This window comes from Triticum dicoccoides, chromosome 2B (genome assembly GCF_002162155.2).
Source record: "Triticum dicoccoides isolate Atlit2015 ecotype Zavitan chromosome 2B, WEW_v2.0, whole genome shotgun sequence".
NCBI classification, from domain to species: domain Eukaryota; kingdom Viridiplantae; phylum Streptophyta; class Magnoliopsida; order Poales; family Poaceae; genus Triticum; species Triticum dicoccoides.
Genome location: NC_041383.1, coordinates 69,291,250 through 69,313,851, shown reverse-complemented (window position 1 = coordinate 69,313,851; position 22,602 = coordinate 69,291,250). Strand labels below are relative to the sequence as shown.

Genomic DNA, 22,602 nt, shown 5'->3' with positions numbered 1-22,602 from the left:
CGAGGTAGTGGATGAGTTCCGACAGCACGACGGCATGGTGACGGTGATGGTGAAGTTATCTCTGCAGGGCTTCGCCTAAGCACTACGAAAATGTGATCGAGGGAGTAAACGATGGATGGGGGCGCCGCACATGGCTAAGACAATGTTGTGTGTTGTGTGGCTCCCCCTCCCTCTCATATATATAGGTGGGGGAGAGGGGAGGCAGCCTGGCGCACCAAATAGGTGGCCGGCCGGCCCTAGGGCTCCTGCCCAGCCTGCGCCTCTGCCATGTTTTCCCAAAGGGGGAAGGGAAGAGGGGGAGAGAGAAGGAAGGAGGAGGCCTTTTCCCCTCTTTCCTTCTGTCCCCTAGGTCTGGCTGCCATAGAGGGGCGCACCAGCCCATTGTGGGCCGATGTGTTCCCTCACTTGGCCCATAAGGCCCATATACTTCCCGGGGGTGTCCGGAACCCCTTCCGGTGACCCGGTAAGTACCCGGTACCCTCCGAAACACTTCCGGTTTCTGAATACCATCGTCCTATATATCAATCTTTACCTCCTGGCCATTTCAAGACTCCTCATCATTTCCGTGATCTCATCCGAGACTCCGAACAACATTCGGTCACCAAATCATATAACTCATATAACACTATATCGTCAACGAACGTTAAGCGTGTGAACCCTACGAGTTCGAGAACTATGTAGACATGACCGAGACACCTCTCTGGTCAATAACCAATAGCAGAACCTAGATGCCCATATTGGCTCCTACACATTCTATGAAGATCTTTATCGGTCAAACCGTTATGACAACATACACAATTCCCTTTGTCCATCGGTATGTTACTTGCCCGAGATTCGATCGTCGGTATCTTCATACCTTGTTCAATCTCGTTATCGGCAAGTATATTTACTCGTTTTGTAATACATCATCCTGTAACTAACTCATTAGTCACTTTGCCTGCAAGGCTTCTTATGATGTGTATTATCGAGAGGGCCCAGAGATACCTCTCTGATACTCGGAGTGACAAATCCTAATCTTGATCTATGCCAACTCAACAAACACCTTCGGAGATACCTATAGAGCATCTTTATGATCACCCAGTTACGTTGTGACGTTTGATAGCACACAAGGTATTCCTCCGGTACCCGGGAGATGCATAATCTCATAGTCGAAGGAATATGTATTTGACATGAAGAAAGCAATAGCAATAAACTACACGGTCATTATGCTAAGCTAACGGATGGGTCTTGTCCATCACATCATTCTCCTAATGATGTGATCCAGTTATCACATGACAACACATGTCAATGGTTAGGAAACCTTAACCATCTTTGATCAACGAGCTAGTCTAGTAGAGGCTTACTAGGGACACGATATTTGTTTATGTATTCACACATGTATTTAAGTTTCCGATCAATACAATTATAGCATGAATAATAAACCTTTATCATGAATAAGGAACTATAAAATAACAACTTTATTATTGCCTCTAGGGCATATTTCCTTCACAATGTTTGTCTCAAAACCTCATATTGGTACTTGTTGGTTAGTAGTGTTGATTACATCTCGTAGTTGATGCTAATTGGTTTACTTGGTGGAAGATCATATGTTCAGATTGTTAATCACATATTATTCTCCTCTGATCATGAACACGAATATGATTTATGAGTAGCTCCATTTGTTCTTGAGGACATGGGAGAAGTCTTAATATAAGTAATCATGTGAAGTTGGTTTTCGTTCAACATTTTGATGATGTGTTATGTTGTTCTTCCTATAGTGGTGTCGTGTGAACGTCAACTACATTACACATTACCATGCTTGGGCCTTGGGTAAGGCATTGTTGGATTATTAAGTAGATGATGGGTAGTGAGAGTGACCAAATCTTAAACTGTAATTTATGCGATATTCTGTAAGGGGCTGATTTGGATCCATGTATATGTTTCATGCTATGGTTAGATTTATGTTAATTCTTTTTCTGTAGTTATGGATGCTTGCGAGAGGGGGTAATCATAAGTGGGTTGTTTGTTCAAGTAAGAACAACACCCTAGCACCGGTCCTCCCACATAATAACTTATAAAAGTAGTGAATGTGAGTCAATGAATCGTGATGGAGTTAACTAGACGAGATTCCCGTGTATCCTCTAGAACGTTTTGCTCCCTATGAAGTACTTTTCGCTTATCCTTTGCAATAAAAAGGAATGGGCCACCTTGCTACTATTGTTACTTGTTATGAATTATCTTGTTATCAAACTATCTGTCACAACTGTTGGAAGTATGCCCTAGAGGCAATAATATTATATTATTATATTTCTATCTTCATAATTAAGAGTTTATATTTCATGCTATAACCTCTATGATCCTAGAATATGTGATTCAGTGGAAAACTCATATGCACGTGTGGAATGATAAACGGTAAAGAATAGGTTCCTAGTCTTGCCTCTAAGACTGGCTCAAGTGTTGTTTGTGGTCATGTTTTCCGGCCCTTAACATTTCAAGCACTCCAGAATAGCATTTTTGGACCTTATCTCAGAAAGTTTGTGTTGGTCTTATTTGATGATATCCTAATCTTCAGTAAGTCCCTCTTTGAACATCTGGCCCATTTGCAAATAGTGTTGCAGTTGCTCAAGGAACATCAATGTTTTGCAAAGCTCTCCAAATGTGTGTTCGCAGTTCAACAAGTGGAGTACTTGGGTCACATAATTACTGGCGAAGGAGTCTCAACTGATCCCTCCAAAGTAGCAGCAGTTACTGATTGGCCACTACCTGCTACACCAACTCAGCTTGGAGGATCTTTAGGCCTCTGTGGTTATTACAGAAAGTTTGTAAAAAAAACTTTGGCACCATTGCAAGACCACTGCATGATGTACTTTGAAAGGACAGTTTCTGCTGGACACAGGCTCAAACCAAGGCTTTCCAGGAACTGAAGCAATCCATGATCAGTGCTCCAGTGCTTGCTCTTCCCAACTTCACTAAACCTTTTACTCTAGAAACAGATGCTTCTGGAGTAGGGATGGGAGCAGTCATGATGCAATAAGGAAGACCACTAGCTTATTACAGCTCTACTCTCTGTCCTAAAAATGTTGCTATATCCACATATGAAAAGGAAGCCCTAGCAATCATTGTTGCATTGAAAAGGTGGAGACACTATTTCTTGGGAAATGGTCTTATCATTAAAACAGATCACCAGAGTTTACAATATATGGTTGATCATAAGATCACTACTGGTATACAACACAAACTGATGCTGAAACTCTTAGAGTTCAATTTCACATTGACAAAAAGTGCAAGGAAAATATTGTTGATGATGCACTCTCTAGAACTTTTCTCTCTCGTGGACATGTCCATGGTTACTCCACAATGGATCTCTGTAGTGCAAGACTCATATACCAAGGACAAAACTTGTCAATCCCTCTTGGAAAAATTACTACTAGCTCCTAATCAGTCCCTCAACCAAAACACTCCGCATTCATGAATTATAAGGCACAAACGAAGAATTTATGTGGGCAAAGATTTGGAACTCAAAAAAAGTTACTCACTGCATTACATGCTTCTACATTGGGTGGTCACTCAGGTATAAAAGCAACATACCATCGCATCAAACAAATCTTCTACTGGTCGGGCCTCAAACAAGAAGTTGACAAGTTTGTGGCAGAGTGCCCTATTTGTCAGAAGAACAAAGGTGAAAATTGCTCCTATCCTGGTTATCTCGATCCACTCCAACTCCCTGACATGGTGTGGACACACCTGAGCATGGATTTCATAGGAGGACTACCTAAATCCAATGGAAAAGATGTGATTATGGTAGTAGTGGACAGACTGTCCAAGTTTGCACATTTTATCCCTCTCTCACATCATTTTACCGTCCAAAAAGTAGCTCAAGCATTCATTGACAACGTGTTGAAATTGCATGACCCTCCTATGGCCATAGTTTCTGATCAAGATCATATCTTCACTAGTCAAATGTGGCAAGATATTTTCAAGGGCATGGGAACATAGCTACGCTACAGTTCTGCATATCACCTTGAGTCTGATGGTAAAACAGAGCGCGTTAATGAAAGTGCGTTGTATCGACTAGAGGGGGTGAATAGGCGATTTTTATGAATTCTTCACTGAGGAATTTGCTGGTGAGGAAATTCCTAAATGAAGAACTACTTGCAGTGGAATAAGTACTCAAAAGTAAACATAGCAGAACACACTCATAGTCATTATCATGAAATGAAGACAAGCACAGAGTACAGAAAGCGTAACACAGGATAACACAAGATGAAGACAGACACTGAAGAAATTGAACTGAGGAAATTGAGAAAGTCTTTAGTCAAAAGTCTTTAAACAGATATGAACAAGCGCACAACAACAGAGATGAGGAAATGAAAGAGTTGAAGAAATAGAACCAGTAGGCTTGGTGAAGACAATGATTTGGTAGACCAGTTCCAACTGTTGTCTCAATTGTACATCTGGTTGGAGTGGCTGAGTATTTAAACTTGAGGACACCCAGTCCCGGACACACAGTCCTCACCGTATTCTCCTTGAGCTAAGGTCACACAGACCTCGCCCAATCACTCGTGGTAAGTCTTCAGGTGACTTCCGAACCTTCACAAACTCGGTCACTCGGTGATCCACAATTCCTCTTGGATGCTCTAGACCTTGACGCCTAACCGTCTAGAAGAAGCACAGTCTTCAAAGGAAACAAGCATCGGATCCACGCAGGATCAATCTCTTCAATGATGCTCAATCACTTTGGGGTTTGTAGGTTTGGGTTTGGGATTTCCTCACTTGATGATTTTTACTCAAAGTCCTCGGAGGATGGTTTGCTCTCAAATGACAAGTGTCAGTTTCTCTCGTAGCAGCCAACCAACTAGTGGTTGTAGGGAGCGGCTATTTATAGCCTAGGGAGCAGCCCGACATGATAAGACATAAATGCCCTTCAATGATATGACCGTTAGGTGGGTAGATATTTTGGGACAGCTGGCGCGTGGCACAACAACGGTCGGAATATTTGACTCTCAAATACCTCAGGGCTATCATGTTCCTCACTTTGTAGGCAATCCGCACTAGCGAATTCCTAACTCCTTAGTCAGAACAAATTCCTCATAGACCAGAAGAAATCCATCTCTATCACTGAAGAATATGACTGAACTGTGTGAGATTTCCAATGGCTTCACTTGAAAGGATTGGTAGGTGTAGGATTTTGAGTTGAGCATCACATGGAATTTTTTTCCTTAGTATTTCCTCGACCCCCTTTAACAGTATGGTGTTTCCTATGACTCAAGAAAGAGAAAATGAAACAATAAAAACAAGAGTCTTCAAGCTTCATGTTCCTCGAATGATTTCCATGTCTTCAAGGTCACACCAATTTCTTCACTTTCAAAGTCTTCAGAAAGTCTTCAGACATCCAAAGTCTTCAGACGAAGAACTTCATTTTTAGGGGTCGACATTCTCTGTAAATATCAAACTCCTCATAGACTTATAGACCTGTGTACACTCACAAATGCATCAGTCTCTTAACCTATAAGTCTTCAATACACCAAAATCACTAAGGGGCGCTAGATGCACTTACAATCTCCCCCTTTTTGGTGATTGATGAAAATATAGGTTAAGTTTTCAACGGGGATAATCATATGAAGTGTAAATACTAATTTTGAGGAATTTGATTGCAAGATATAGAAGAACTCCCCCTGAATATGTGCATAGTGAGGAATTTGCTTTTGAAGCAATGCACACTTGAAGAGTATAATCATGGGGATCTCCCCCTATATCTTGTAATTCATACACGCATTTGACATATAACATGAACAATTTGAAATGCATGATGAAATATGGTGACTGATGTAATTCAGCATGCATGCATTAACATTATTGATGAATAAGCATGCAGAAGAACATAGCAAAAGTATCAGACCACCATAGAGTTTAAGATTACAACTCAATCCAGCAAAGTCATCAGAAGAACGAGAGTTGTAACTTAGCAAAAAAACGCCCATATAGGATAGACCCGCTTGAAGACTAACTCAAATTTCTCCCCCTTTGTCATCGAATGACCAAAAGGGTTGAAAATGAGGACTAACGCCCCTGAAGAATATCATGAAGATGGAGGAGCGCCAGCTTTGTTGAGGTCTTGAGTCGATGTAGGGCCTGCAGCAGTGTCATTCAAGTCTTCGAACTCGTCCGTTTCGCGGGATGAGGAATATAAACTTGCGACCAAAGAAGGAACCTTGACCTTCTTGAGCTTCTTCGACAGAGGAGCAGACCAGTCAAAGTCTTCTTTGAAACCCATTTGCTTCAAATCTTCTTCACCATACAGATGTGACAGAATAGCCCAGGTGTGATCAAAAACTTCATGGAGGTAGTAATGGTTTTTCTTCACTGCATTATGTGTAGAGGTCATGTTGTGAAGAATAGAGCCAAACTGACGCTTAACCCATTTGTGGTTCCGATCGACCTTCTAGTGAAGACTTAGAAGCAGCTCATGGTCAGTCATCACACGAGGAGAAGTAGCTTGAGGACTTGACTTGGGAGCGTTTGCAGCAGAATCATGTGTGGCAGAGTCGTCATTGGTGGAGTAAGATGCAGCTTTGCGGAACTAACCATCCAATGGACGAATGCCTTCATCAATAATAGCAGGTGCCTTGCCCTTTTCTTCAGCAGAAGAATATGTCCATTTTAGGACTTCAGTCGGGGGCAAGTAGCTGCCATGGTTGAGATTGTCAGCCTTGTAGTTGAGTGAAGACCTTGTTCTGAGGAATCTCATGATCCATGGAGCATAAGGCTTCAGCTCAAACGGTGAGAATGCAACATTAGCAAGAGTCCTCATGAAGAAATCATGGTAATTGTTAGGGATGCCATGTATGATGTTGAAGAGCATATTCTTCATCATCCCCACAATTTCTTCATCAGAGGAGTCATGACCTTTGATTGGACTGATAGTCTTCGTCAGAATGTGCTAGATGGTCCTTGGCACATACAGCAATTCCTTCACTAGGAATTTGGTCCTTTGGACTTGTCCAGGCTTCAGCGGTTCACGAGCACTTGCACATAGTGGTCGGTGAGTTCAGGCTCATCATAAAGACAATGAGCACCTTCTGGTGGAGGACTGATTGGCAAGGCACGAAGCAATTCAGAGGCTGGTGCCTTGTAATGAGTGTTTTTGGTCATCCAGTCCAACACCTAGGAGTTGATGTCATGTGCTTCACCAGTGATATGCAGCGTCGCATAGAATTGAAGAATTAGCTCTTCATTCCAGTCAACGATGTCAGTGCAAAAGTTAAGCAGACTTGCATCATGAAGCATACTGAGGACCAGCGTGAAGCAAGGCATAGATCCCATGTCCATGTGAGGAATGTGCTCGTGGTCGAAGACTTTGTCCTTGTCGAAGAGAACTGAGGAATAGAAGTTGGCCTGGCTGGCAGTCCAGAAGCGCTTCCTTCTAAGACGAGCATTGTCATATGGGTTGAATTCAGTGAAGAATACACGCTCGCCGAAGAAATCATCAGCCTTGAATTTTGGCTTCTTGGAGAAGGGATCCTTTCGCTTGGGTTGAGGGGTGTCAGTGATGTGCAGTACCACCTCAGGAATCGCAATCTCAGATTCCTCATGCTGAGGAATTTCAGGTTCTTCTGTAGCTGCAGCCTGGGTCATCAATTCTTCATTCACATTTTCTTCAGCACTAGTGGCTGGAATTTCTTCATGGACGGACGGGGTTGCACGAGGTTCATCAGATCCTGTCGTGGAAATATCACGTCAGATGTCCTCGTGAAAGGACTTAGTCGTGGAGTGTCACATCCCTAGCTTCTGGCATTGCACTAGTACTAGCCTTTGGTGATGCATCATGTTTACTTTTACAGAAAGTTGAAATGGGGATTGTCCAAACCCTAGCATTTTAAGAATTCACCAGGTTCACCTAAAATATTTTCAGTCAATCCAAGTGGCTTTCAAAAATGTTCATCATCTTTGGAAAAATGCTGGAAACAGTAACCAGAGATGATGCACATTTTTCTATGTCATTTTGGATCTTTGAACTAATATATATTGTATTTGAGTTGGAGCAAATATATGTTATATATATATTTAATGCTTCAATAATTCTGATATTTTGTGAGGGGCTCTAGAATATTACTTTCAGTCCCTGCAAAAATTATTGGAAGAAACAAAAATGATTTAGTGTTTGAACTAAATCAAAACAGATTGAAACAAATAGAAAACAATGATTAAAAAAATAAAACAGAGCAAAAATAAAAAGGGAGACGGCCACCTAGGCCACTTACCTGCTTACCTGCCCGGCCCAGCTCCTCCCGCTGGCCCAGCCCGCCACCGCTACCCCCCTGTCGTCTTCTTCCCTCGCCAGAAGGACGCGGGCACGCGCCCGGCGCGCGCGGCCACGCGCCCCGGCCACCTCCTCCCTGCCTGGCTGCCTCCTCCTCCCCTGGTTCCCTCCCGCGACGCCACGCAGCCCCCTCGGACCCCTCTCACTCTTCCTCGAGGCCCCGCCCCTCTGCTCTTTCTCTCTCGCCCGAACCCGAACACAGCCGTCGCCACCGACGCCGTTCGCCGCGGCCACCATCCCCCTCTCGCCTCCCCGACGCCTCACAGAGCTCCGCAAGTCCTCCCTCGTCCTCCTCGTCGTCTCACGCGACCAGAAGAGCCCCGGAACGCCGCCCCCGACGTTTTCCCCCTCGCCGGCCGCCGAGGATCTTCTCCGTCGAATTCGGCCACTCCGGCGCACCCCCGAGCTCGCTGACCCTCCCTGCACGATCCCCGTGAGTCCCTGCTCCGTTTCCCCCTAACCCCAAGCTCGATTTCGAGCTCTAGCCGCCCCCTCTACCGGAGCCGAGACGCTCCGCCGCACGGGCTCGTCGCCGGTGAAGCCCCGGTGACCAAATGGTCCCACGCCTGCGTCCGTTGCACTCGTTGCGTCCCGTAGAGTAAAACTAGCGCGACCACTATCTTGTTTGCACACCGCAGCGCCGGTCCCGCGAACCCCCGAGCTCCGGCCGCCGCTGGGGTCGATGCCGCGCTCAACTCCGGCCACCCCAGCACCAAACACCGCCACCGTTGGATGCGCCACATCGCCAGCTACTCATAGCACCCACCCGCGCATCAAACCGTGGCCGGAGCAGCGTTTCCGACGCCCTCCGCCGTTGCTGGCGTCGCCGGCGACAAGCCGCGGGTCAACTCCGGCGGGTTTGACCCGGGGTTTGACCCCCTGACGTGTGGGCCCAGGCGCCTGGTTGATTAGGGTTAGATTAGTTAGCGTTAATTAACCTAGCTAATTAGATAGGCCACTGACATGCGGGCCCCGCCCGGCTAACTAAGTTAGTTAGGGCTAACTAACCTGGTTAGTTGACTGAGACACTGACGTGTGGACCCCACACGTCAGGTTTGACCCTGACCGACCCCTGTTGACTTGCTGACGTCACGGTGACGCACTGCTGACGCAGTAAATGTTTTCTGGAATTTAAATAATTCTTAAATGATTTATTAATTCCAGAAAATGCCTAAAACTTCAATAAATCATAGAAAATTAACCGTAACTCCAAATTAAATAATTTATATATGGAAAATTATCAGAAAAATTCAAGGAATCCATCTGTACCATCTTCATGCATGTTAGAACAACTTATAGCTGCTGTTTAGCACAAATCAATTAAAGGGCATTTATTTAATCACATATGGAGTTTGAATTTGAATTTTATATTCAAACCAACTTCATTTAATCTGTTGCTAGTTGCATTAGCCCAACACACATTCATTTTGCCATGTCATGATCATGCATCATATTGTGCATTGCATTGATTGTGTTCCCTTCTGTGTTGCCGGTATTTGTCCCCTCTCGATAGATGTGATACCGATGATGTGATCGTTGACACTGATGAAGACTCAATGTTATCTTCAGAAGTGCCAGGCAAGCAAAACCCCCTTGTTCATTCCGATACAATCCTACTCTCTCGCTCCTGCTCTCTTTTACTGCATTAGGACAACCCCGATTCATCTGTTACTTGCTGCGGTAGCTGAACCCCTTTATCCTTTGCATGACCTGTCATTGCCACAGTAAATAGATGAAACCCACTAGCATGAGTAGGAGTTGTTTGAGCCCTGTTGTGCCTACTCATTCATGCTTGTTTGTCATGCCTGCTACTGCTTAGAGTTGAGTCAGGTCTGATTCATCGGGGATGAATCAGAGGTGTGTGAACATGTCCTACTGTGTGTGAGCTAAGTGTGTGAACACGATTTGGTAAAGGTAGCGGTGAGAGGCCATGTAGGAGTACATGGTGGGTTGTCTCATTGCAGCCGTCCTCAGGAACTGAGTTCTGTGCCTGTGATCCATGAACAGCTACTACCACACATTGGGATCCTTAATTGACTCTCTCGACTTATTAATCAACTTGATCTCTGTCCAGGAGTTGCAACTAGTTTCTGGTGTTTGTAGTAGTCTACCAAGTGGCACCCGGTACAGGTGGGCCTGGGACAGACTAGGCACAGTGGCACGGTGTACCAAGTGGCACCCGGTTGGTGGGCTTGGGAACCCTGCACACATCGTTTGGGGCCGTGAGCGACACCCCGGCCGGATCTCCTTGCGGATGGAACCCGAATAGGCGATAAACCTCGACTAGAGACTTGTTCGGTTAGTCAGGTCGTGGCCGACTCCCTCGCCCTGCTTCCGCTTGAAGGTTGCCGAGGTACATGACGTGTACAGGGCAGTAAGTGGCGGGAGCGTGTGTGAAGAAGTACACCCCTGCAGGGTTAACATCATCTATTCGAATAGCCGGATTCCTCGGATATGGAAACTTGGACCCCTTGTACAGTTCATAGACAAGTGAAAGTGGATACTCTAAAATACGCAAGATAAGCGTGAGTGCTATGGATGGCGTTCTCGTAGGGAGACGGGAGCGGATCCATAGTGGTGTATTGATATGGTGAATATGTGGACTCGTGTGCGCCACCTCAAAAGAGTTACTTGCAGTCGTAGTTCAGGATAGCCACCGAGTCAAAGCTGGCTTGCTGCAGTCAAACTCCACCATCCCCTTTGTTGATAATGATGCATGTGTAGATAGATCTGATGTAAGTCTTGCTGGGTACATTTGTACTCACGTTTGCCTATTTTATGTTTTTGCAGAGAGACTTCAGTCTCACTAGTAGTTCCGCTTGGACTTCGACGTTTAGCTTGATACCTCAGCTACGATCTTGTGCCCTCGGCAGGATCTGATAGATAGTCAGGCTTCTCAGCCTTTTCATTTATAGATGTCTGTACTCAGACATGATAGCTTCCATTTGTGTTTTGACTTGTATGCTCTGATTGTTGGGTCATGAGACCCATGATTGTAATATCGCGCTCCTCGGAGCCTATTGAATAAATTACTTGAGTCGTAGAGTCATGTTGTGATGCCATGTTGTATTTGCACATATCGAGCATATTGTGTGTATGTTATTGAAATGCTTGGTATGTGTGGGATCTGACCATCTAGTTGTTTATCTTTAGTAGCCTCTCTTACCGGGAAATGTCTCCTAGTGTTTCCACCGAGCCATGGTAGCTTGCTACTGCTCCGGAACACTTAGGCTGGCCGGCATGTGTCCTTCTTCGTTCCTGTGTCTGTCCCTTCGGGGAAATGTCACGCGGTGAATACCGGAGTCCTGTTAGCCCGCTACAGCCCGGTTCACCGGAGTCCTGCTAGCCCAGTGCTACAGCCTGGATTCACTCGCTGATGACCGACACGTTCGATGCTGGGTCATGGATGCCTGTCCCTGTAAGTTTGTGCCGCTTTGGGTTTACGACTAGCCATGTCAGCCCGGGCTCCTTATCATATGGATGCTAGCGACACTGTCATATACGTGTGCCAAAAGGCGCAAACGGTCCCGGGCAAAGGTAAGGCGACACCCGTGGGAATACCGTGCGTGAGGCCGCAAAGTGATATGAGGTGTTACCTGCTAGATCGATGTGGCATCGAGTCGGGGTCCTGACAGCGTTGGTATCAGAGCTTGACTGCCTGTAGGATTACCAAGCCAAACTGGTCGAAGTTGAGTCTAGAAATTCTTAGTTATATAAGGGAATTGATTGTGGGATGGAACGTAAGGCTCTTTTTACTCCTTATACCTCATGCCCTTCTGATCTGAGTCATCTTATCTTTCCTGCGGGGATTAAGAACTAGGCTATCTTTTCTTTCTATTAGGATCACGTGTTACTAATCAGTAGACTTATAAGATTGTTGGATTTAAGTCTCAGTTCAGTTCCTACTACTTCCGTATGTTAATTGTTGATCTCGGAACCTTGATATTGTGCTTCTGAGTGGTTATGCCACCAATTTTGTGAATGTCTCAAACCTTTTCTGAGCATTTACAGCCATTATGCTGTCCGAGTCATTCCAGGTTTTTAAATAGTCTGATGCATTTGCAAAATCCTCTCCCTCTGGTTTCGATGTTCCTTTATGCCAGCTCAATCACACTAATTGTTGAGTTGAGGTATTCTATTGCCTTGACATTATGTTGGAATAATTATTATGACCCTAGGTGTCTCAGGGGATCATCTAGTGGTCTAGCCATGATTTGTGTCCTAGTGTGAAGATTCTGGCCTTTATTCTCGGAAGCATCCCGTGATGCTACTTAGTAGTAGGTATTCTACTCCTGGGTTCTGAACCCGAGATTCACCCTACCTACTTCATGTTGATAGTAATTGCTAGTGCCTTTAGGATATTAGTAAACTTTGCGATAGTCCTTGAAGTCCGTGGTATCTTCTTCTTCCAAATACCATGAACTACTTATGGCAGAAGTTCCTCGTTGAACTGAAAGATCACAACAGGAGTGCTCTCGATGGGTTCTCCATTCATAAATGTGACTCTGCCAGTTCTACCTTTCCGCATGGATTGTCCGGAAGAAATATGTTGAACTCGTTCGACATGCTAATCTATGCATTCACAACTCAGAAAATCATATGTTCCTTTGAGTTGTCCCTCTTTAGTTGTTTTCTGACCTTCGTCTATCAATTGATAGTCCAAGGGTATGCATGCATTCGTTATCGATGCCTACTACCTTATGGTCCGTCAAGCCATTCTATTCCGGAATGACTAGGAGAAACAAACTCCAGTACCTCTTCCTTATCTAGGATTGGGTCAAAGAAGTTGTGCTCCGCAGATCAAAATGCCAATCTAGCTTCTGGTCTGCTCTACCCTGAAGTATTACCTTCTTTATGACAGGAATTTCATGAGAATTGCACCACATTTTGTGAATTCTTGACATAGTGATACCTCTTGCCATCATTAGTCATTCCTCGGTCTTCGTGTTGATGCAACCGGAATACCGACCAATGAATTGTGATGTGTGAAATCAATACGCCTAGCAACCTCGTTGCTTGGTAGTTAAAGGATAATAATTTCATTCTTAGCATGTTGGTTTTTGAATCATCCTTCTAAGACTTATCGTGCTACCTAGTCCTTATTTCGGTGCACCCTTCGATTGATGAGTTAGGATCTTGTCAAGTCCTCACTCATTTGATCATATCGTCTTGCCCTCAAAAGCGAGATTGTTCTCGAGCTTAGTAACATACCGGTGGTTCGTGATTTTTTGAATGTCTTCTCGGAAGTATCACCAGGTCGTCACCTGACCGTTATGTTGAGCCCGTGATCAAGTTGGTTTCTTGTGAACCACCTTCTCTCCAAGAATCGGTGTTAGATATCCCTGAGCTAGTTGGTTAAGCTAGACAACAACTTGGAGAGTTGGAAGATAAAAGCTTGTCTGACTTAGTTTGTTCCAAAGGGATATTCTTGTGTAGTGTGTGTTGAAGAAAGATGATATCTTCATCGATTGGTCCTTGTGATCAGTTGCTGGACTTATTGTCTTATCAATCCTTTGATTTGAGTGTGGGCTATCGTCAAATCAAATCAGTACCAACGATGCTCGTAATGTTGTCTTCCTCGTGGTTGATCCCTCGAGAATACACCATTATATCTTTTGGTTCTGACCAATGCTATCACCGTGTTCACATGATGGTGGAAATCCAGTGATATGGAAATTCCGATGAGTTGTTGTTGAGCCCATCAGCAGCATTTTGTCTCCCCATGATTCATGTTGAACATCAACCTAGTGTTGAAAACTTGTGTAAGCATTTCTTCGTGTTTCGTTCATGAAGCATATGTTTGGATGAAAGTAGTGACTTTCCTTAATTCATGTGCATCTGATGCAAGTTGCCGCCGTGGATTCGAGAAAGTCAATGTTGCTTTCTTTGGAATCATTCCAAATCAGTCATGCACACGTGCGAAGAATGCTGTGGTTTGAAGACTTGCAACCTTCAATCTATATGTATCCCTAGCACACCAAGCCACTGATTGATTTGTTCAAGGAGAAGGAGTTCCTTCATAAGAGCTAATCCGGACTTATGAAAGAACTTCGATACCCTCGTTGATGGTTCCCCCTCCTGAACTCGGTAGTGTTTTATTATAAGACTACCACGTGGTCATGCTTGTCTAGGACAACGCATTCACATGTTTGTAGCAGAACCAGCTCATGTTTTGGAGCTTGCTATCGTAGTTCGCTTCCCGAGAATCTCGCGACGTCATCTCGTCGATTTGTGTTGCAAACTTTTATTCTTCTTCCTAGACTCGATGAGTCTGGAATATCCTGACACCAACCAGATCTGAATCTCAGGCAGATATAATGGTTGGAACATTTCCCAAGAACTATAATATTGGTCCCTCGATAACCGGTAAGGTGGATGTCGTGGCCAACACACCCAGCCGGAAGACCTGTTATTATAATATCTTGATTGAGGAAGTTGGCCACCTCCCCATAAGGATTTCGTAGGATTTACCTCCCTAGTTATTCCTTATGGATTTTTGTGTTCCCGAAGTCCGACCTTTTACTTGATGTTTTAGATATCAAACCATATCTATGAATGGGTTATACTAGCACATCCAGGAGAACATTAGAAGCGGAGTGCTAAATGTCTCTCGGTCGATCATCCAGATTTTATTCCCTTGGCCCCGCTAAGATGAAATCTGAGAAGTGTTATCTTCCTTTGCATCTGCATCCTCCATCACCATTCATCATGGTAGTAGGTTGTGTTACCGGACCCTTGACACGGATGTTGGTAAAACCTTGATGAATATGGAAATGCTCAAGTTCTTGAGAGCACGCACAAGCGCTACGAGTTATCATCGGCACTAACTGGGTTTGCTCTCAGTTTCCTCGGCAATGCTATGATCTTTTCAAACAGTGAATTCACTCTTTATTGTTGGGTTCTTTCCCAGTTACCAGAATCATTCCCAGCATTTGCATTTTGTTCCTAGCTTGCACCACCAATGTGCCATTCTACCATGGGTCTCTTCCATTTCCGGTGGTAAGCAAATTCATCCATTACGTTGTCTTCAACAAGGTAATCCACATCATCCAAGTTTGAGTTTGCCATTCTACCGACCCCCTCCAAACGATCGCTCGAGAATTGTCTTAGGCTGGTTTAAAGAGTTTCAACGATCTCTATATCAAAGGTAATTCTTTTTGCCACTTAAGATAATACTCTACGAATCACCCCCCTCCAGGATGTTTCGTCGTGGTATCATGGCAACTCAAATCCTCGCTACGTTGACAATCGATTACCACCTTCTTAAGTGTGGAATTGTTGTCCACCTAGTGAACCTTCGTCATCCGTTTCTTTCCACCCCTCTTGATGTGTATCTCGTGTCTCAACCCGAGAAATAGTCCTATGTCTCATTCCGTGAGTTGTTCGATCTTCAAGAAGATCGACCCCTCTAGAGTTTTCCTTTCCTCTTCTTGTCATGATTAGCTGGAGTTCTCAGAGCAAAACGACAAGACAAAGATGGTGTTCAACTCAACGTTCATTTGAGGTGCCACCTGGATCGTGAAGATTATACTAGTTTGCGTTTCCCCTTCATCCTACCCTACGCTTGAATCTCGAGACGAGATTCTTGTTTAGTGGGGGTGAGTTGTCACATCCCTAGCTTCTGGCATTGCACTAGTACTAGCCTTTGGTGATGCATCATGTTTACTTTTACAGAAAGTTGAAATGGGGATTGTCCAAACCCTAGCATTTTAAGAATTCACCAGGTTCACCTAAAATATTTTCAGTCAATCCAAGTGGCTTTCAAAAATGTTCATCATCTTTGGAAAAATGCTGGAAACAGTAACCAGAGATGATGCACATTTTTCTATGTCATTTTGGATCTTTGAACTAATATATATTGTATTTGAGTTGGAGCAAATATATGTTATATATATATTTAATGCTTCAATAATTCTGATATTTTGTGAGGGGCTCTAGAATATTACTTTCAGTCCCTGCAAAAATTATTGGAAGAAACAAAAATGATTTAGTGTTTGAACTAAATCAAAACAGATTGAAACAAATAGAAAACAATGATTAAAAAAATAAAACAGAGCAAAAATAAAAAGGGAGACGGCCACCTGGGCCACTTACCTGCTTACCTGCCCGGCCCAGCTCCTCCCGCTGGCCCAGCCCGCCACCGCTACCCCCCTGTCGTCTTCTTCCCTCGCCAGAAGGACGCGGGCACGCGCCCGGCGCGCGCGGCCACGCGCCCCGGCCACCTCCTCCCTGCCTGGCTGCCTCCTCCTCCCCTGGTTCCCTCCCGCGACGCCACGCAGCCCCCTCAGACCCCTCTCACTCTTCCTCGAGGCCCCGCCCCTCTGCTCTTTCTCTCTCGCCCGAACCCGAACACAGCCGTCGCCACCGACGCCGTTCGCCGCGGCCACCATCCCCCTCTCGCCTCCCCGACGCCTCCCAGAGCTCCGCAAGTCCTCCCTCGTCCTCCTCGTCGTCTCACGCGACTAGAAGAGCCCCGGAACGCCGCCCCCGACGTTTTCCCCCTCGCCGGCCGCCGAGGATCTTCTCCGTCGAATTCGGCCACTCCGGCGCGCCCCCGAGCTCGCTGACCCTCCCTGCACGATCCCCGTGAGTCCCTGCTCCGTTTCCCCCTAACCCCAAGCTCGATTTCGAGCTCTAGCCGCCCCCTCTACCGGAGCCGAGACGCTCCGCCGCACGGGCTCGTCGCCGGTGAAGCCCCGGTGACCAAATGGTCCCACGCCTGCGTCCGTTGCACTCGTTGCGTCCCGTAGAGTAAAACTAGCGCGACCACTATCTTGTTTGCACACCGCAGCGCCGGTCCCGCGAACCCCCGAGCTCCGGCCGCCGCCGGGGTCGATGCCGCGCTCAACTCCGGCCACCCCAGCACCAAACACCGCCACCGTTGGATGCGCCACATCGCCAGCTACTCATAGCACCCACCCGCGCATCAAACCGTGGCCGGAGCAGCGTTTCCGACGCCCTCCGCCGTTGCTGGCGTCGCCGGCGACAAGCCGCGGGTCAACTCCGGCGGGTTTGACCCGGGGTTTGACCCCCTGACGTGTGGGCCCAGGCGCCTGGTTGATTAGGGTTAGATTAGTTAGCGTTAATTAACCTAGCTAATTAGATAGGCCACTGACATGCGGGCCCCGCCCGGCTAACTAAGTTAGTTAGGGCTAACTAACCTGGTTAGTTGACTGAGACACTGACGTGTGGACCCCACACGTCAGGTTTGACCCTGACCGACCCCTGTTGACTTGCTGACGTCACGGTGACGCACTGCTGACGCAGTAAATGTTTTCTGGAATTTAAATAATTCTTAAATGATTTATTAATTCCAGAAAATGCCTAAAACTTCAATAAATCATAGAAAATTAACCGTAACTCCAAATTAAATAATTTATATATGGAAAATTATCAGAAAAATTCAAGGAATCCATCTGTACCATTTTCATGCATGTTAGAACAACTTATAGCTGCTGTTTAGCACAAATCAATTAAAGGGCATTTATTTAATCACATATGGAGTTTGAATTTGAATTTTATATTCAAACCAACTTCATTTAATCTGTTGCTAGTTGCATTAGCCCAACACACATTCATTTTGCCATGTCATGATCATGCATCATATTGTGCATTGCATTGATTGTGTTCCCTTTTGTGTTGCCGGTATTTGTCCCCTCTCGATAGATGTGATACCGATGATGTGATCGTTGACACTGATGAAGACTCAATGTTATCTTCAGAAGTGCCAGGCAAGCAAAACCCCCTTGTTCATTCCGATACAATCCTACTCTCTCGCTCCTGCTCTCTTTTACTGCATTAGGACAACCCCGATTCATCTGTTACTTGCTGCGGTAGCTGAACCCCTTTATCCTTTGCATGACCTGTCATTGCCACAGTAAATAGATGAAACCCACTAGCATGAGTAGGAGTTGTTTGAGCCCTGTTGTGCCTACTCATTCATGCTTGTTTGTCATGCCTGCTACTGCTTAGAGTTGAGTCAGGTCTGATTCATCGGGGATGAATCAGAGGTGTGTGAACATGTCCTACTGTGTGTGAGCTAAGTGTGTGAACATGATTTGGTAAAGGTAGCGGTGAGAGGCCATGTAGGAGTACATGGTGGGTTGTCTCATTGCAGCCGTCCTCAGGAACTGAGTTCTGTGTTTGTGATCCATGATTCAGCTACTACCACGCATTGGGCCCGAAACCAATGGACCCTCTCGGCTTCTTGATCACCCTTGTCCTCTGTCCAGGAGTTGCAAGTAGTTTCTGGTGTTTGTAGTATGCTGGAGGCCGTGGGCAGTGCTGACCGTAGGGGTGGGCTGTGATGCGGTAGGCACGTGGCACGGTGTACCGGGCGCCCGTTTGGTGTCTCGGGAACCCTGTTCACATCGTTTGGGGCTGTGAGCGAAACTCCGGCCGGATCTCCTCATGGATGGAACCCGAATAGGCGATAAACCTGGACTAGAGACTTGAGTGTTTAGGCAGGCCGTGGCCGACACCCACGTTGGGCTTCCGCTTGAAGGTTGCCGAGTACATGTCGTGTAAACGGCGGTAAGTGGTGAGAGCGTGTGTGAAGAAGTACACCCCTGCAGGGTCAATATGATCTATTCGAATAGCCGTGTCCGCGGAAAAGGACTTCTGGGTTGCTTATATCAGTTCATAGACAAGTGAAAGTGGATACTCTAAAATACGCAAGATAAGCGTGAGTGCTATGGATGGCGTTCTCGTAGGGAGACGGGAGCGGATCCATAGTGGTGTATTGATATGGTGAATATGTGGACTCGTGTGCTCCACCTCAAAAGAGTTACATTGCAGTCGTAGTTCAGGATAGCCACCGAGTCAAAGCTGGCTTGCTGCAGTTAAACCCCTCCATCCCCTTTGTTGATAATGATGCATATGTAGATAGTTCTGATGTAAGTCTTGCTGGGTACATTTGTACTCACGTTTGCCTATTTTATGTTTTTGCAGAGAGACTTCGGTCTCGCTAGTAGTTCCACGTGGACTTCGACGTTTAGCTTGATACCTCAGCTACGATCTTGTGCCCTCGGCAGGATCTGATAGATAGTCAGGCTTCTCAGCCTTTTTCATTTATAGATGTCTGTACTCAGACATGATAGCTTCCGCGTGTGCTTTGATTTGTATGCTCTGATTGTTGGGTCATGAGACCCATGTTTGTAATATCTCGCTCCTCGGAGCCTATTGAATAGATTACTTGAGTCATAGAGTCATGTTGTGATGCCATGTTGTATTTGCACATATCGAGCATATTGTGTGTATGTTATTGAAATGCTTGGTATGTGTGGGATCTGACCATCTAGTTGTTTATCTTTAGTAGCCTCTCTTACGGGGAAATGTCTCCTAGTGTTTCCACCGAGCCATGGTAGCTTGCTACTGCTCCGGAACACTTAGGCTGGCCGGCATGTGTCCTTCTTCGTTCCTGTGTCTGTCCCTTCGGGGAAATGTCACGCGGTGAATACCGGAGTCCTGTTAGCCCGCTACAGCCCGGTTCACCGGAGTCCTGCTAGCCCAGTGCTACAGCCTGGATTCACTCGCTGATGACCGACACGTTCGATGCTGGGTCATGGATGCCTGTCCCTGTAAGTTTGTGCCGCTTTGGGTTTACGACTAGCCATGTCAGCCCGGGCTCCTTATCATATGGATGCTAGCGACACTGTCATATACGTGTGCCAAAAGGCGCAAACGGTCCCGGGCAAAGGTAAGGCGACACCCGTGGGAATACCGTGCGTGAGGCCGCAAAGTGATATGAGGGGTTACCTGCTAGATCGATGTGGCATCGAGTCGGGGTCCTGACATGGAGCCATCGCGATAGGTTAGCTTAAAGGGGTTAAACCGGACAAAGGACACGAGGACTTTTATACTAGTCTGGCCCCTTCGATGAAGGTAAAAGCCTACGTCTAGTTGTGATGGGATTATTGGGGTCTCGATAACCAGGGAGCAAACACGCTATGCCTGGCTCTTGAGTTGTTGTTTCTTGTCCCTGAACCGCCGCCGGGTCTTTGACGCCCGGCCGGTTTACAGAGTCCCGAGGCCGGCTCATACAAGTGTCAGGCTCGGTCTCTCCTTTCTAACTTACAGTACAAGTTATATGACTATGGTGGTTTACCACTTACGGGCCCTAATCCGCCTTTGGGCTCTGGGCCTCTAAGCTTCATTACTAAAGCGCCATCTTCTGGGTCTTCATGGGCTTCAATATAGTTGAAGGTGAACCGGCCCCTCCTGGGCGGTTTATACTCAGTAGTTATATCCCCAACATTAGGCCCCAGATTGATTTGAACCTGTTCATGTCAATCTTCAATACTTAAAGAAATTCTGTGAACATCTCCTTATATTCCTCATAAATCGCCATGATGTCTTCTCCTGTAAACTTTGTTAAACTGCCGTGACGTCATCCTCTGGACACAGCAGTGGATCATCATGAAGTCATCTCTGTATAAAAAGATTAAAAAGATTCCCTTCATTAATGGTATCCCAAAGATCGAGGCGACAGATGCGCCCTCTTTTGCCGCTTCAGTCTCCTCGATCCTCGCACCTGCCACTTATCCCTTTCTCCTTATAAATGAAGTCGATGGGTCTTTCCATTCTCTCCCCTTGCCTCTTCGCCTCGTCTTCCTCCTTGCGACCCGACGAACTCAAGCGCCGCCGCCGCCGTCGACCTTCGTCTCTACACCGACCAGGCCGCTGCATCAACCTAAAACGTTCCAGAGATCCGCACTCTCCTCCGCTGCTCCTGAGAACCCAGAGTTTTCTTCCCTTAACCCTAGATCTCCATTAGGGCGTCCTATTCATCTGCGTTCATCCGTGTTCATCTATGTTCGTCAGTACTTCTCTGCCTTTCCCTTGGCCTTCTTACTGAACTTAGCTAAGTTTGATAGTTTCCTTTTGCGGCTAGATCCATAGTTTTAATCTGCCATACTGTAGCATCTTGTTATTCTTGAAAGAATCCCATCTGGACCTTCTCTGTTCTGCTTAGCACCATTGTAGGACTCAGAAAGTTTTCTTTACTAAACCACGGTAGATCCAAAGTTATATCATCATTGCGTGAAACTTGTTTCTGCAACACTTAGTAAATTTCAGCTCTGCTGCTTCCCTCATAGGCGGTTTAACTTGTAGAAAATCACAACCCGCCTGGTACCATTAGCCCTCTCTTAAACAGCCATCTAACTTGAGTAGCAATAGCCGGTTTAACATGTGTATGTACCTGAATTAAACTCCCCGGTTTACCACCGGGTCGTATACATCAACTTTGAACCATAAACCGGCTTTTGTTCCTCTTTTTCAGTTTGTCTTCCAAAATGACCAAGCAATTCTCCGCTTGCAACTGGGTTCCTTCCCGGATCACAGAAACACGGCTCAATGGGTACGTTTTAACTGGCGCTTTAGCCAGGAAAGATGTCTTTCATTGGCGGGTTCCTAGCCCTGAGTGCCCTCCAGAGCCTCAAAATGGAGAAGTAATTGTTTTCCTGCAGCACCTAGACCGGGGTTTTAGCCCGCCCGGTTGAAAGTTTTTCCGGGATGTGCTCGCTAGCTTTCAACTCCATCCTCAGGATATTGGACCAAACTCTGTGTCCAACATATGCAATTTTCTAGTTTTCTGCGAAGTTTACCTGCAAGAGGAGCCAACTGTTGAGCTCTTCAGAGACCTTTTCCACTTAAACCGCCGAACCGAGTTCTCTGATAGCCCCAACACTGAACTTGGCCGCGTATCAATTCAGAAAAGGAAAGAGGTTGACTTCCCTCATGCAAAACACCACAGCCATCCAAATGACTGGAATCAAACCTGGTTTTACTGTCTGAATACTGCACCTGCTGATGAAAACCCTCTGCCGGGTTACCATGCCCAGCATCTTAGCAATAGCCATCCACTGCCTCCACGGCTCACTGCTAAAGAGCAGCAAGTTTATGCACCGCAAATCATTAAGCTCCGGGCCCTCCTAGCGAACGGTTTAACCGGCATTGACCTTGTTCAATGCTGGGTTTCATGGGGTATCCTTCCCTTATACCGGAGATGTAAAAGACCCTCAACGGTCCAATGAGATAGAAAAGACTGACGAGGAAGTTACTGAAGCCGTGAAGAAAATGTTGGATGAACCGATCGCTCAGTGCAGCAAGACCGGATTGGCTCCTTTTTGTACTTCCAACAAACCGCCAGCAGTAAGAATTTTATCCTTTTCCACCCTTATTGACGCGTTTCCGCTTTAACTTTATTCTGATAATCCTTTGTTTGTTTTTACAGGCCAACAACTCTTTCTGGAAGAGAAAACCTTCAGACAAACCGGTGAGGACTCAACGCCCAAAAAGCA

At 46.0% G+C, this 22,602-nt stretch overlaps 1 protein-coding gene across 1 annotated transcript in view; it reads right to left on the bottom strand.

Annotated features, from left to right (window-relative positions):
• The window catches only part of LOC119360490 (cyclin-A3-1-like), a 54,080-nt gene extending 31,919 nt beyond the window's left edge, over positions 1-22,161 (bottom strand). Inside the window, exon 1 of the mRNA XM_037626109.1 lies at positions 22,135-22,161. Coding sequence (XP_037482006.1) covers positions 22,135-22,161 — 27 coding nt within the window. The remainder of the gene's footprint in view (positions 1-22,134) is intronic.
• Positions 22,162-22,602: the final 441 nt, after the last annotated feature.